Consider the following 14,449-nt stretch of genomic DNA (forward strand, 5'->3'; position numbering starts at 1 on the left):
AAGATAAGCATATGGATCAATGGAATAGAGGTGGGAGTCCAGAAATAAATCCATACATATCTGGCCAATTGATTCTTGACAGTGGGGCCAAGACCATCTAATGGGGGAAGAATAGTTTCTTCAACACATGATTCTGGGGCAACTAACTATCCACATGCAGAAGAATGAATTTGGGCCCATTCCTCACACCATATATTAAACCAACTCAAAATGGATCAAAGACTTAAATGTAAGAGCTGAAACTAAAAAACCAACTGGAACAGCTTGTAGGACAAAGGGAGAAGAGACAAAAAGTTTGGAATACTGAAAAGATAGAATTATTAGATATTCTAGAATCATAAAAAATAGAAAAGGGAAGAAGGAAACCAGTAAACAAATATGAGAATGGTGGAAAGAGGATGTGTTTATAAGGTAGAACAGAAGGACTCGAAAAGCAGATTACAGAGAAGGGTCGGGAAGACTAGTTGGGCAGCAGTATGCCCAGGATTATGGGACCACTGGTCACAAAAGGGCTCCCAAATAACCTTTTGTTCCTGTCCGGGGCAGCTGGGGTGGACGGCAGAGCCTTCCGTGCACATTGCCTCACTGTCACTGTTGACTAATAACTGTAAGTTTTATTTTATCTAGGATTTCAAAGACTGTATGAACCTATTTCTGATCCCCTCTTAGCACACATTTATTTAGTTTAGTATTTTGTGAGCCCACTTGTTACATCTTCCATTTCAGACCCAGAGTTGGCGTTGACACACGGTTTCTCACAGGCCTGTCTTGTACCCGTGTATCCAGCAGATGGCACTAGAGTTCTCAAGACTTCAGATCCATGCTCTAAAACAGCGCAGCCCCATAGAAATATGATGTAAGCCTCTGCGTCATTTTCAGTTTTTTAGGAACCACATTAAAAAAGTGAAATTAATTTTATGATACACTTCCTTTAATCCAGTATATCCAAAATAGCGTTTCAACATTTAATCAATGTACAAAAACTATTAATGAGATGTTCTCCATTTCTTTTCACATCTAGTCTTCAAAATCCAGTATATCTACTTACAGCAGCACATCTCAATTCAGATGCTAAATTTTCGTCAGGGATACTTGATCTGTATTTAGATTTCATAAAATATACTTGAAAAATTATACTGGATTCAAATACCCAAGCTGTTCCAAACATACTTTAACATATTTAAAAGTTTGCCAATAACTGAATTAGCAAGTTTTAAACTTAAATTGATATATTAAAATTTAGTTCCTTAGTCACGCTAACCATGTTTCAGATGCTCAGGAACCTCCCGTGTCCAGTGCTGCTGTGCTGCCCAGCATGGCCCAGTGACCTGTTCTCTCGTGCTTCGCGGTCTGCCTGCGCGATGCTCCCAGTGGTGCAGGAAGGATCAGCCAACCTCCTCTCCCAGGCGTACAGTCAGCGCGCAGGTCTTGGGCTGTGGGTGCCTCGGGAGCAAGCAGTGGTGAAAGCTGTTGGAAACCGTGACCGCTCCCTGTTCACTCTTTGTAGAGCTCAGCAAAATGTTCCCTATCAGAAATTGCTCTGTTTGTTTTCATTGTAATCTTTTCTCCAGGCCTTTGTGTGTTTTGATACATTTCGTCTGAATTGGCTAAATAAATCATTCTGTTTGTTTGCAAAATTCCCTAAGGAGAAACTGTAAATCCATATACATGAGATTCCGGCTATGTTTAGCTGTATATTTCCCAAAGACTTGTGAGAATTTATTTCCTCCTAAAGGCCGTGCAGCTGTGGGGTGGTTTCCAGCTGACCTTATTGTGACATACAGGTGAGGTGGCAGAATTTAGAATTTGGAGTGGCGGTTACTCCTGGTCTTAGAGTTAATACACGCAGAGTAGCCACGCCATATGTGTTTAGTTTCTTTTTCAGCCAGGAAATTGAACTAAGTTATACGTCAAGCAGCTCATGTGAAAACCTATATGGCTAAGGTAAGTGATGATAGTTGGGAAGGGTCTGTTGACCTCTGAAGACCTTGAGAGGGAAGGAACCCTCCATGGCCCTCCCGCCTGCCCTGTGAGCTGGTGCGGTGGGGGGGGGGGGGGGGGAGGGGGGGGAGGGGGGCGGCGCTACACTCGTGTGCATTGTGGGCGTCTGGCTTCATATTTCTGTGTGTGTGTTGGGGTGGGCTTGGGGGGCCGGGAGCGTGATGCAACTGATGTAGGTGGTTGTCTGGGAGAGCTGGAAAATGACAATAATGACATGAAGCAGGGTGTTTTAGTGAAAACGTCCCCCAGGCCTGGTATTGATCTTCTGCTGCCATGTTTCTTCATACATCCGGGGCTGCATTTATGTATTCGTGCCTAGTAAATGTGAGATTGTCCAGTGCCGGGAGTGGAAATATTAATCTTTTTCACCCTCAGTTTACACAGCTCTTTCTCTACCACATTTTTTTCCTTAAAGATTGGCACCTGAGTTAACAACTGTTGCCAATCTTTTTTTTTCTGCTTTTTCTCCCCAAATCCCCCTGGTACATAGTTGTATATTTTAGTTGTGGGTCCTTCTAGTTGTAGCATGTGGGATGCCACCTCAGCATGGCCTGATGAGCGGTGCCACATCCGCGCTGGCCGAAGGAGAGTGCACGAACTTAACCACCTGTCCGCAGGGCCAGCCCCTCTACCACATTTTAACAGCTACGTTCTCCCTGCCTCTGGAAAGCCACCTGCTTGGTGGCAGTTTGCCTGGTTGTAAGCGTTTTCCCTGGGGTACGTTGTATTCCGTTTCTCTTGGGTCGTCATCAGCAGTCAGGCTTCCCTGAGCCTGAACACGGGGTGTGGTCTAAGACGCCTGACCCCGCTCCCCCCGGCCTGTGCCTTGCCGCTCCACACCTCCAGTCCTGGTGGGTCAGGGTTGCTCATGAAAACCAGAACACAAGCGTGGGCCTGTGCCCGGCCCCGGTCTCCTGAGTCACAGGCGTGTCTGAGAGCAGTGGTGCTGTCTTTGCAGGGGGCCCGTGTTTTATTGTCTTCTTTCCAAAAATAATCATGTCTACCTGAAAAGATGATTTGTACCTCTGCTCCCAGCAGGATCTGCGTGGGTTTTTATGTGATGTGTGCTCAATGTAAACATCCCATTTGTTTCTTTGGTTTTCTTTTCATTTAACGTTGTTTCTAAAACTGAGCCGCTCACTTACATTTAATTGCTGCCTAATACTTCATCAAGCTGACATACCCCGTTGTTCAACGCCTCCTCAGTTGTTGGCTGGCTGCGTTATTTCACTGTTAGGAATGTGAGCATCTTCTTGTTTGGTTTAATCAACGTTGACCTTTGTCCGAGTACCCGCTCCCTGTTTCCACCATCCCCTTGGGCGTTACTTTCAGAGCTGAGATCACTGGGTCAACGGGATGGTCATTTTTATGTTCTCCATAGGTCTTAGCGGGAGACCTGCCTTAACGAGGGGAGGGCCCTTGGTGCCAGTAAATCGCCCTGGTGGAGGATGCCGGTGGTTTGCACGTGAAGTCTCCTGGACGAGCGGTGACAGTGAGGTTCCAGTCTCACAGAAACCTTACTCAGTAGCGGGCCGTTGAGCTTGCTCCTCTGCGCGTGGCACACCTCTGCTTGCTCTCAGATCCGCTTGTTTCTATAGCTCTGCCCTTCTTCCTTCCTCTCTTCTGCTGGAGAAGTCAGGCACCTTCCCAGAACGTTGTTTAAGAGGACAGCGTCTGTTGATTTTCCTAGTCCCGTCTCCACTTCTTTCCTGCGTCGTGTGAGGGCTTGTTCTCATGCCTGTGCTAGCCTGAAGCTGCACTTGCTCCCGGATTGCGGTCACGCAGTTACCTCTGGACGGCTTTCTGTCCTTATCAAAGCATTTCTGATTAAAACCAGGGAGAGCCAGAAACCAGCGAAGAATACCAGGACCGGATAACCTGAGGGAGCTAAGTTTAATTTTGTTTTTAAGTATCCAGCTCTATATATTTCTACCCAAAACTGTATTCTTGGATCTGTGCCAGTAAAGGGAAGGCAGTATGCCCTTTTCTAGTAAATGTATACCCGAATCTCCCCTCAGCTTCGTTCTAGTCAAGAGCACTTAGTTACCCCACGCCTGTTCAGAGCTTTCCCCTGTTCACTCCTGTTCTACTTGTGCCCCACTGGGTACCCCTGGTGGCAGTTTGCTGTGTCTGTGCTTTTTAAGTACCTTTCCAGGTGCACCTAGGCCTGAAATCCCCTTTTACGTAGGCAGGAATCAGGGTGCTGTGGGCACAGCTCACCTCCTGGCTGGTCCCCCTGGTAGCTGTGCGTCTCACACTGCTTCCCGCTGTGCTGCCAGCCCCTGGAAGGAGCACCCTCAGCACAGATGCCGCCCTTGCTCAGTCCTTCGAGGCCCTCCCATCACCTGCAAGGTGAAGTCCGGGCTCGGCGCTTTACACAGGCTCCCCTCAGCTGGCCGCCGCCCACCCTCCCACGCACGCCCTTCCCCATCCACACCGGCCTGTAGCATCATCTGGTTACCTGCAGCCCCCCAAACTCGCCAAGCTGCTTAAAGCCTCCAGCTAGAACAAGTGCTGGTCCTGTCGCCTGGAACGCACTTCCTTTTCTTGTTGGCTGGTCGACTACTTCCAGACCAGTTTCTGTCCTTTCTGCTGTGCAGCCTCCTTTGACCGCTTCAAATAACTACCTTTTTCTGCTTTACATTCATTGAGCACTTAACTCTGTACTAGGCATTGTGCCAACCCTTTACACACACCTCACTTAAGCCTCGTGGTCCTGGGAGGTGGCACTAGTGTCCACACAGAGCCCCTGAGAACATCACCTAGGTCAGCGCCGGGCTGAAGGTCACGCAGCCCGAGGTCTCAGCCGCCCATGACACTGCCTCCTCTGGGCTTCCCTTCTGCTTACAGAGAGCACTTGTCGTGGCCTCGTGTAAGTGCCCCGCCTTTGTCCCCGTCCTGCCCCTGGCCTGCAGCAGAGGAGACCTGCGCAGGTTACTGAATGGAGGCAGTGCTTTGTAAACCTCCTGTCCAGGTTTGTCATTTCTTCGTGGGAGTTGTGTCTTGGAGCTTTGTTTAAAGCTGTCTACGTGGGTCTCTCAGGCTGACCGTGTTTAGTTTCTGGCACTTGGCAGCACCATACTTGGTGTTATGAACACTAAAAGGGAGAAAAGACATGGTCTCTGCCCTCCATTTGCGGAGATGGGACTTACCACGTGGGTGCAACTAGCAATTTAAAGACAATACATCTGTGTATTTGTATTGAGTATTTGGTTATATAATATGCAAATACTTTTTTTCCCCAAAAGATTGTCACCTGAGCTAACAACTGTTGCTAATCTTCTCTTTTTTTTTTTAAATTGCTTTTTCTCCCCAAATCCCCCCAGTACATAGTTGTATATTTTAGTTGTGGGTCCTTCTAGTTGTGGCATGTGGGACGCTGCCTCAGCGTGGCCTGATGAGATGTACTAGGTCCACGCCCAGGATCTGAAACCACAAAACCCTGGGCCTCTGAAGTGGAGCATGCGAACTTAACTACTCGGCCACAGGGCTGGCCCCTAATATGCAAATTCTTCAGCATGACATAGAAGGTCCTTCACAATCTGACTCTAGACCACATTTCCAACTTCACCTGCTGCTCTCCCCTGGACCCCAGCCATGCTGATGTGTTGTGCAGTTCTCCGCACCCAGGACGCTTCCAGTGTGCCTGCTCCTTTGTACATCCTGGTCCTTTGCTGAGCGTGCCTTCTCCCTCCTGTCTGCCCAGCCCCTTCCTACTCATCTTCTATGACAGGCTTCAGTCCTTCTTCCTTTACACCTTTTTCTTTGGGTTTTCATGGCTTTTGCACGTTTTTCTGTAGTGTGACCCTTATCATATATTTGATAAGTCAATTTTGTAAGTCCCTTCTGCCTGTTAAGTGTCAAGCTACTCAAGGGCAGGGCCCTTTTCTCCGTCATGGGAAAATGAATGAATGACAGGGTGAAAATTGGAGGACTGGAGCAGAGGGAGTGATGGTGTTCCAGCACGGCTGGTTGTCAGTCAGGAATCACATTGGACTACAAGAATAGAGGTCCGAATGGAGCAGCTTAGAGAGATCAGGGTTCATTTTCTCCTGTGTAAGAAGTTTGGAGGTAGGCGGTTAAGTGCTGGTGTGGGGTGTGGTGATGTCACGAGGAGCCAGGCTCTGTTGCTCTGCTTGGCCGCCTTTAACGCATGGCTTCCTTCCTCAAGGTAACATCATGGCTCCAAATGGCTGCTGGAGCTATAGCCATCTCATGCATTCCGGACTAGAAGGAAGAGAAGGGCAGTGAGTAAAGAAAAAGTGTTCTCTTCCTGAGGGCAGTCTCCTTTAGGAGGGTTTCCTGGGGTCCTACCCACCAGCTCCACCTGCATCTCAGAGGCCAGGAGAGTCACGTGGTCACCTCTACCTGGATTTTGAAGAGATAAATAGTAATAGATATAGGTTATTTGTGCATTTAACATAAAATGGCATTTCTTTGGGAAAAAAGTGCAGAGTTTAGGAGCTGGCCTGGTGGCATAGCGGTTAAGTTCCCGCACTCTGCTTTGGCACCCCAGGGTTCACTGGCTCAGGTCCTGGGTGTGGACCTACATGCTGCTTATCAGCTAGTGTCCCACATGCAAAATAGAGGAAGACGGGCACAGATGTTAGCTCAGGGGCAATCTTCCTGAGCAAAAAGAGGAGGAGTGGTGGTGGACATCAGCTCAGGGCTAACCTTCCTCAAAAAACAAACAAACAAGCAGCTTTTAGATGGGAATAGACATTTCTCCAAAGAAGATATAAATTGGCCAATAAACACATGGAAAGATGCCCAACATCATTAGTCGTTAGGGAAATGCAAATCAAACCACAACGAGATACCACTGCACACCCTCTGGGATGGTACTAGAATCAAAAAGACATAGTAAATGTTGACAAGGACATGGAGAAATTAGAAGCCTCGTATACTGGGGTGGAAATGTGAAGTGGCTCAGGACTTTGGAAAGGAGTCTGACAGTTCCTCAAAATGTTAAACACTGAGTTACCATGTGACCCAGCAACTCCTCCCCTAGATACATATCCAAGAGAAATGAAACACACGTCCACACAGAAACTTGTACGTGAAGCAGTATTGTAGAAGCACCGTTCATGATAGCCAAAAAGTGCAGACAACCAAAATGTCCATCACATCATGAATCCATCAACAAATTGTGGTATATCCATGTAGTGGAACGTTATCCTGCCATAAGAATGAATGAAGTACTGATGCCTCCTCTAACATGGATGAACCTCAGAAACCTTTTGCAAAGGGAAAGAAACCGGTCAACAAAAGCCACATGTTGTCTGATTCCATTTGTCTGAATTGTCCAGGGCAGGAAAATCTGTAGAGACAGCAATCAGATTAGTGTTGCATGGGGGTCAGGGGGACTGGAGAGTGACTGCTAATGGGTTTCTTTTGGGGATGATGAAAATGTTGTAAAATTAGATAGTAGTGTTGGTTGCACAACTTTGAATATACTAAAAATCATTGTACACTTTAAAAAGGATTGAAAAGATTTGCATGGTATGTGAATTATATCTCAAAGAAGCTATTTTAAAAATCAGCTTTTATCTGTTTGTAAGACATATCTTCAAAATTAGCCTCAAAAGAAACAAACTAGTGCGGAGTGGGGAGAAGTTCCTCAAACCAGTCAACGTTTCAAGGATTGCGTTCGTCATCTTCTCTGCATTGGCGTCCTGGCTTTCAAACCCAATCTGCCCTGCGCGGCCAGGGGCAGGCCGCTCTGGCTGGCTGCCCAGATGCCCAGGATTCTGAGTGGTGTCTTTGTTCTGTAGACTTATCATTTCAAAAGCGAACCTATTTTTCGAGTCTCCAGAGCTGAGGAATAGAGCTGCCACGGGTCAGCAAATAGACAGAGGAAGCCACTTTATCTGAAAACCAGCAGGATGTCAGGAGGGTTTGCTCTATGGGACTCTTGTTCCCTGGAGATTTGTTGCTGATGGACGGACAGAGGCAGCTTGACGGCAATGGGAAGTAGTGCGGGGTTTGGAAAGGCGTCTGTGCCGGGAGTCTGCAGACAGGCAACTCCTGACTGAGCGCTCGCCCTCTCTAAGCCTCCGATTCCTCATCAGTGAAACCGGAGAGATAATAGCCTTCTCATCCCAAGTTGGTCACACAAGATCACGGCCATGAACCTGCTCTGTGAACGCTGAGGGTGTGCACCCGGGATGTGGTCCTGGAGTGGCAAACTTACATTAGCTGCAGAGGACAGACAGGGTTTGAAAGTGAAAGAATGAGGACTGTGTCAGGATAGGATGGCCATGGACCTGGGGAGTGGCCGTCAGGATGGAGGGTGGTAGAACTGTTGGAAGGCTGTGGCAACGAGGATTGTTGGAAGGCGCTGGCCAGGGGTCCTTCCTTTGCTCTGAAGGCCGACATTACTAGCAAGGGTGCTGGTTGGGACCAGTTAAGTCAGACGACAGGGGCAGCTGCTGACATCACACGCAAATGCCAGCAGAGGGCATCAGAGAGGACCCACCCCTCTGCTCTAAGATGACCTTAGACCAGTCTTTCCATGTGTCTGGGTTCTTGAGCATCTTTGCAGAGGCTTGTATTCTCACGAAGCCCCTCAGGAATTTAGAGAAATAAATAATCACTGTCATGTGGCGTAAGATCAAGAAGTGATTATACTGTTTTGTAGATGTATTTTAGATTGATAAATTACTGAAGGAAGTCCTTATGGGGTTCATTTTGATCAGATGAATGAAACTTTCAGATCTGACTACAAAACCCTAGAAGTCTATTTGCGAATTTTTCTAGCCATTTGTGTTCATCACATTGTCCTTCGTACCCTCTCTCTTCAGCCAGTGGTCTTCTTTTGGTATAAATCATGAAGGTAAGAATAAAATGCAATTTAGAAATATGCCAGGGTAAAAATCACTGTCACTGACCGAGACACAAGCACGCATACTGCTGACGTCACAGCCACATGTGTCCACTTGAGGAGCACCCAGACCCTGAGGAAGCACTGTCAGAGTGGGAAAATAGTTATTACAGCTTATCAATTTCAAGGCATGCATTTTTCCCATTTTAACATCTCTGAAATTGTGATAGATCTTATAGTCAATGGCATTTTACATTCATTTTTTTTCTTTCTTGTAAAATATTGCATCTAACAATCAATTACATCAAATCTTAGATCTGATGAAATGTGGCAAATGATATTAGTTGTTGAATTAAGCAAATTCATTCTTCTCATTCTTTCCTGTCTGCCCTTGGATATACGTGTTAAATAATTCCATGCCCATCCTTGCATTACAGCCGGGGTCTTCCGCGTCACCTTCTTCCAGAAAGAGCCAATGAAACATCTTTTTGTTTTTGCAGGCTTATTAGTAGATCACAAGCAGATTTTCCACCCACAGGTCTCTAACTACAAAAGGTGTGGTGGAACCTTTCTCCCTTCCCCGTTCCAGCCTCCAGGGTCCCTCCGTAGGTACTCAGTTTGTGTGACTGTCCCTGGAACCGTTTCTGGAACCTGCTTATCCCCAGGCCCTTCCCAAAGTGACTCTCTAATGTGGGTCTATCTGATGGTGTCCCTGGGAAGAAAAAAGAGGAGGGACGTCCCTTTGCCCTGCTGGGGGAGAGTGACCAATGATTTCCTTCTCCTTCCTGCACAGGACCGCTGTTCTGTCTGTCTGTAAGGCTTCACCTTAGGTAAGGACTTTCGCTCTCACTCACCTCTCAGGGTGCTCTGTCTCTTTACAGCTGAAAGTCCCTCTTGTCGGAGATGGACAGTATTACCTAGCAGCATGCACGCTCTAGCAACATGAACGACGTCAAGAGTAACCGAGAACTGTACCGGCAGTACACAGTCACGGCCCCCAAGCTGCTGGCCCACATCTCCAAACTGCTCATCGTTTGCCGGAATGCAGGCATTTCTGTACCGAAGGGCATCAGAAACATCTTTGAGTTCACTTGGGAGGAGCTCATCACCGACCCCATGGTGCCTACCGCATCTGACATCCTGGGCCTGGAGATTAGCGTGGGAGCCCCGCCCTTGGTGTTGATGGAATCGACCCCCATGCCGGCCCCCACCCAGAAGAAATCCCCACCGCCAGTAACACCGCCCACATCCACTAGGCCAGCCAAGTTCACCTTCTCCATCGCCCATGACCATTTGCTGCCCTCCGCCCAGGACACCCTGCACAAGTTCCAGCGGCAGTCCGTCCACCTGCTGACAGAGCTGCTCAGCCTGAAGATGAAGGTCATGATGGAGTCTATGGCTGGTAAGGCTGGTTTGCCAGATTATTCTCTACTTTTTTCTGGGCCCAGAAAGGTCTGGCCTGGACAAATATGTGTGTGTCCACTGCACCCACCCGAGACAGGTATATAAGGATGCACTGGGAATAGGTGGCGGCCGTGGGTCTGCTGTAGGAATTGAACTCCTTCCCATGATCACCCCCGAGAATCATCCTCTCACCCCTCTCTGTCCTCCACTTTTTCTTCCCATTCCCCCAACTGTGCCGAGCCCAGATTGGAAGGTTGGCTGTGGAGAACAGAGCGAAGTCAGAGGTACTGAAGGATAGAGTTGGTGGCAATGATGTGGAGGTAGAGAGAGACAGCACCTAGGAGGAGGGGGCGAGTTGGGAGGGCTGATCGGTGGGTAGCAAGACAGAGCCCAGTAGAGCCAGAACCAGAGAGAGTCATGAGAACAGGGGTCCGTCTACAATGAGGGTGTCATCCCAAGAGCAAGGCCAGGATGTAAAGCCGCATGAATAATCCAACCTTCTAGATGCTCCATTATTTTAAACACCAACCGCGCTGGTACCCAGGCCTACGGGTGGGAAGAGAACAGAGTGAGGGTGGGGGAGAGCAAAGCGCCACCTGACAGGGCTTGAGAGCTCGAGACCCTTCCACGAGGAGCCCCGCACACTTGCCTGCCCGAGGAGTCAACCTTCACTCTACCCTATTTCCTGGGCCGTTTGCGGAGGTCCTTTTCTGGAAGCATCAGCCTCATGCTGGGAGGAGAACGAGTTGCCTTTGATGATTTCTTTAGTGGGCGCCAACCCCCTGGACATCACGAGGCGCTTCGTGGAGGCCAGCCAGCTGCTCCACCTCAGTGCCAAGGAGACGGCCTTCAGCTACCTGCTCACCACGGCTGGGAAAAGTGGCTATGCTGCTGGACAGATGGAGAACGGTGGGTAGCCAAGCGTCGGCCCTTACGTGAAAGTTTAAACAATACCAACAGGAGTGCAATGGAAAGGTCAAACCGCCAGTTTAAACATTTGACATTTCCAAAAGTTCAGGTGACTGTGAAGCAACAGGAGTCCTCAGACACTGCAGTCGAGTGCATAAATTGGTGCCGTTCCTGTGGAGAGCAGTTTGGGGGCATCTGTGAGGTGGGAGATGCTCTAGCATCTTACAACCCACCAGTTTCTCCCCTGCTCATTTCCTAGAGCTGTGCTCCTCAATCTGTGGCGAAGGACCAATTTGTAAAATTTCCAATCTCTTGAGAACTGACCCTTTAAAAAACATGATAAAGATGCCACAGCAATGTCAAATTGCTACAGAGTTTTCTAAATGTTTATTCTCAGATTTTGTACTCACCTGGTTGTGGCCTGGTGTGGCTTCGTCCCAGTCTAGAGGCCGCACGTGAGAGCCACACTGCCCTAGAGAAACTCACACACCTGTGCAAGAAGTTGTAGCAGAATGTTTGCTGATAGAAAAAAGAAAATTGGAAACAACCTAAATGCCCATCAACAGGAGAAAAATAAATAAATTACAGTCTAGACAATGAAACATACTGAGAAGTGAAAATGAATCAAACACTAAAGCACACATAGCAATATTGATAAATCTGAAAAAGTTGTGTTAAGCAAAACAAGAAAAAGGCAAGTTATAGAAGGATACATTTGGTGTGATGCTATTTAAATAAAGTTTAAAAGAACGTGAAGTACTATGTTGCTTATGAGTGCATTATCCAAAGAGCAAGTGCCACAACGTGAGGGGAAGGATAGAGGCAAAGGGGGAGGACGCCATCTCCGGATGGGCGAGGGAATGGGGTCTGGAAGCTGCCTCTGAAATCCATCCGCATTTAGCATCGCCCTGGCCACTGAATGCTTGGCAGGCTTTCCTTGATGGTCAGAGGTTAAACATCTAATAATAATTCACACACACAATGCAAATAAATTGCATAGTGAAATTGCAAACCTTGGCAAAAATGTAGGATTTTATGGCGTTAGTGAAAGTGATGTTGGAGAGCCGCGCGATTCCCACGCGAAGCCACTGATGAGTGATATGATGGAGCAAAACTAGTTAACTACCGACGAGGGGAAAACAGCTAGGATAATGACTCCATGGAGAAAGCATGACTTGGGTAGCGAAGGGTGAGGAAGAAACATTGATAAAGTCCCTGGATGTTTTCGCAAAAAGTGAGCATGAAGGAACTCGTTTCATTGGTATCATGCCGCCATTTAGGAAGAAAGGAAATCACACTGACTCAAAAAAATCCACAGTCATTTTTATTTCTTATAAGAATTAGTGTGTGCTTACAATACCAACAAAGTTTGGTTAAATACAAGATAAATAAGGTTATTTTAGATAAATTTTGGCTTCCTTTTCTAAGACAAAATTCCAATCAAACCCCTCCCCCCTACAAGCACACTGTTTACCATGAAATGGACGTCTCCGTTTTAAGGGAATTTACTCTGTGCCGGTTCTGTTTGGGATCAGCTAAGCCCTGATAACGCAGGCCTTCGGATCATGCTGTAATTTTCCATGCAGATGGTTACCAGCATACACGGAGTTCTGCACCTTGCGTTCCACACAGGGCTAGAGCTCCACCTCACTCGGGGGACAGCTGCCTGATGGTCTGTTGTGTGGGGAGGAGAGCCCCTTGGAGGTGTCCTGGACGTCCAGGCCCAACCGCCCACCCACAGACCTGCCCCTGGTGCTCTGCCTGAACCCTATGTTTCCTGCCCTTGAAAAGGAAACGATGGTCGCCTCTGGCACTCCCCCTCATGCGGGGTTTGAGCCTTCTTGCCGGATCACAGGCTTTCACCCGGGACGCAGCGGCTTCGGCATCCCTCGTGGGTTGTGGTTGGCCTAGTGGAGGCGAATCCGCAGAACGGCGCTGAGCTCTGGAGCGCCTTCCGTGACTGCTGCATCCTGCCGCATCGCCAGAGCGCTGAGAGAGCCGTCCCTCCCTCTCCAGGACATCTCTCTCTCGAAATCTCTCTCTGGCACTTCTGTTTCAGATGCTCCTCTCTTTAAACAAGCCTAGAGTTTGAAAAAGAAAGAAATCTAAATAACAGAATAGAAATGAAGGAGCGATCCATTTCTTTCGGAAAAGCATTCGTCCTAGAAGGACTTGAATTAGCTCTCCCAGGGCGTTAAAAAGAAGATATAAACTCTGTCAATTTATTTTGCATGAAATTTGCTTTTCTGGCCCATCTTATTGCATGAAGTAGACCAAAGCTGTAACTGAGTCTGAGGTATTCTTCGCTTAAAGCTGTAGCCGGAATATACCCCTTGCTAGGGGAATATTTTCACAGTAATAAGACTTGTTTCCATCCTTGTCTCCTGTCCTGATACCTACTAGTCTTGGCATGTTGTGAAAGAGAACTGGACTGCTTCTTCGTTTTTAGTTGACGGCAGTATCATTAAATTACAACGTACCAAAAAAAAGAACAAATAATCTTGCCATCTTTACGTAATAGCTATTTTTCACTCTTACAGTTCCCTTTGTCTGTTTGTCTATCTATCTATATGTATCTATCTATATAATATATAGATCCAGGTTTTTAAGAATACAGCAATTTTTCTGTTTCTCAGTTTCTTTTACTTAACAGGCACAAATGTTTTCCAACATGGCTATATACTTGAATAGTTATCCCTTTGAGTGGGTGTTGACTCCTTCTAACATTCATGTTTCGTAATTAACCAAATGCTTAGGTTTCCAGGTTTTTGTTATGAGTACAATGTGTATTATGATATGCAGCTTTGTGTACCTCACTTCTTCTCTCTGTTGCATTGCCTATTAAGATTGGTTTCCCGGGAGAGGGGTTATTGAGGCAGAGGGTCTCGATATGTGTATAGCTTGCTTTCTCGGTGGATTTGCTCGACCCCACCAGAGTTGGCTAATTTTATTCCATCTTTACCAGCGTTGCTATTGTTAGTTCTTTTCATTTCTGCTAAGTTGGAGGTACTGAAGCTGTTCCCATTCCAGCCTTGGGATCACCAGCAAAGGTGACTGTTGGCGTGTCTGCATCATCCAGTGTGCGTCTCTGCTTATAATCTTTGTCTACTCGTGAGGTCAGGTTTGCCATTTTCTTTATGAATTTGAATGAGTCATGTCAGTGAATGAATTGCTTAACATTTCCTAACAATTTCATGCCTAATCAGTTAAATAACCATATTTGGGGGAAAATAAGCAAAGATTTGATGAAGTTTGTCATTTAAGAATGATCAAGATTTTCTACGAGTGATGGGGGTGCTCAATTTTAATTCT

At 47.2% G+C, this 14,449-nt stretch overlaps 1 protein-coding gene across 2 annotated transcripts in view; it reads left to right on the forward strand.

The window, feature by feature from the left end:
* Window positions 1–1,627: 1,627 nt before the first annotated feature.
* C15H3orf20 (chromosome 15 C3orf20 homolog) overlaps window positions 1,628–14,449 on the forward strand; it is a 90,108-nt gene continuing 77,286 nt past the window's right edge. For both annotated transcript variants that reach the window (XM_070574644.1, XM_070574645.1), the window contains exons 1-3: window positions 1,628–1,944; window positions 9,706–10,226; window positions 10,997–11,137. In XM_070574644.1, coding sequence (XP_070430745.1) covers window positions 9,767–10,226; window positions 10,997–11,137 — 601 coding nt within the window. In that variant the 5' untranslated portion in view covers window positions 1,628–1,944; window positions 9,706–9,766. The remainder of the gene's footprint in view (window positions 1,945–9,705; window positions 10,227–10,996; window positions 11,138–14,449) is intronic.

The sequence above is a fragment of the Equus przewalskii genome, chromosome 15 (assembly GCF_037783145.1).
Source record: "Equus przewalskii isolate Varuska chromosome 15, EquPr2, whole genome shotgun sequence".
Classification (NCBI taxonomy): Eukaryota; Metazoa; Chordata; class Mammalia; order Perissodactyla; family Equidae; genus Equus; species Equus przewalskii.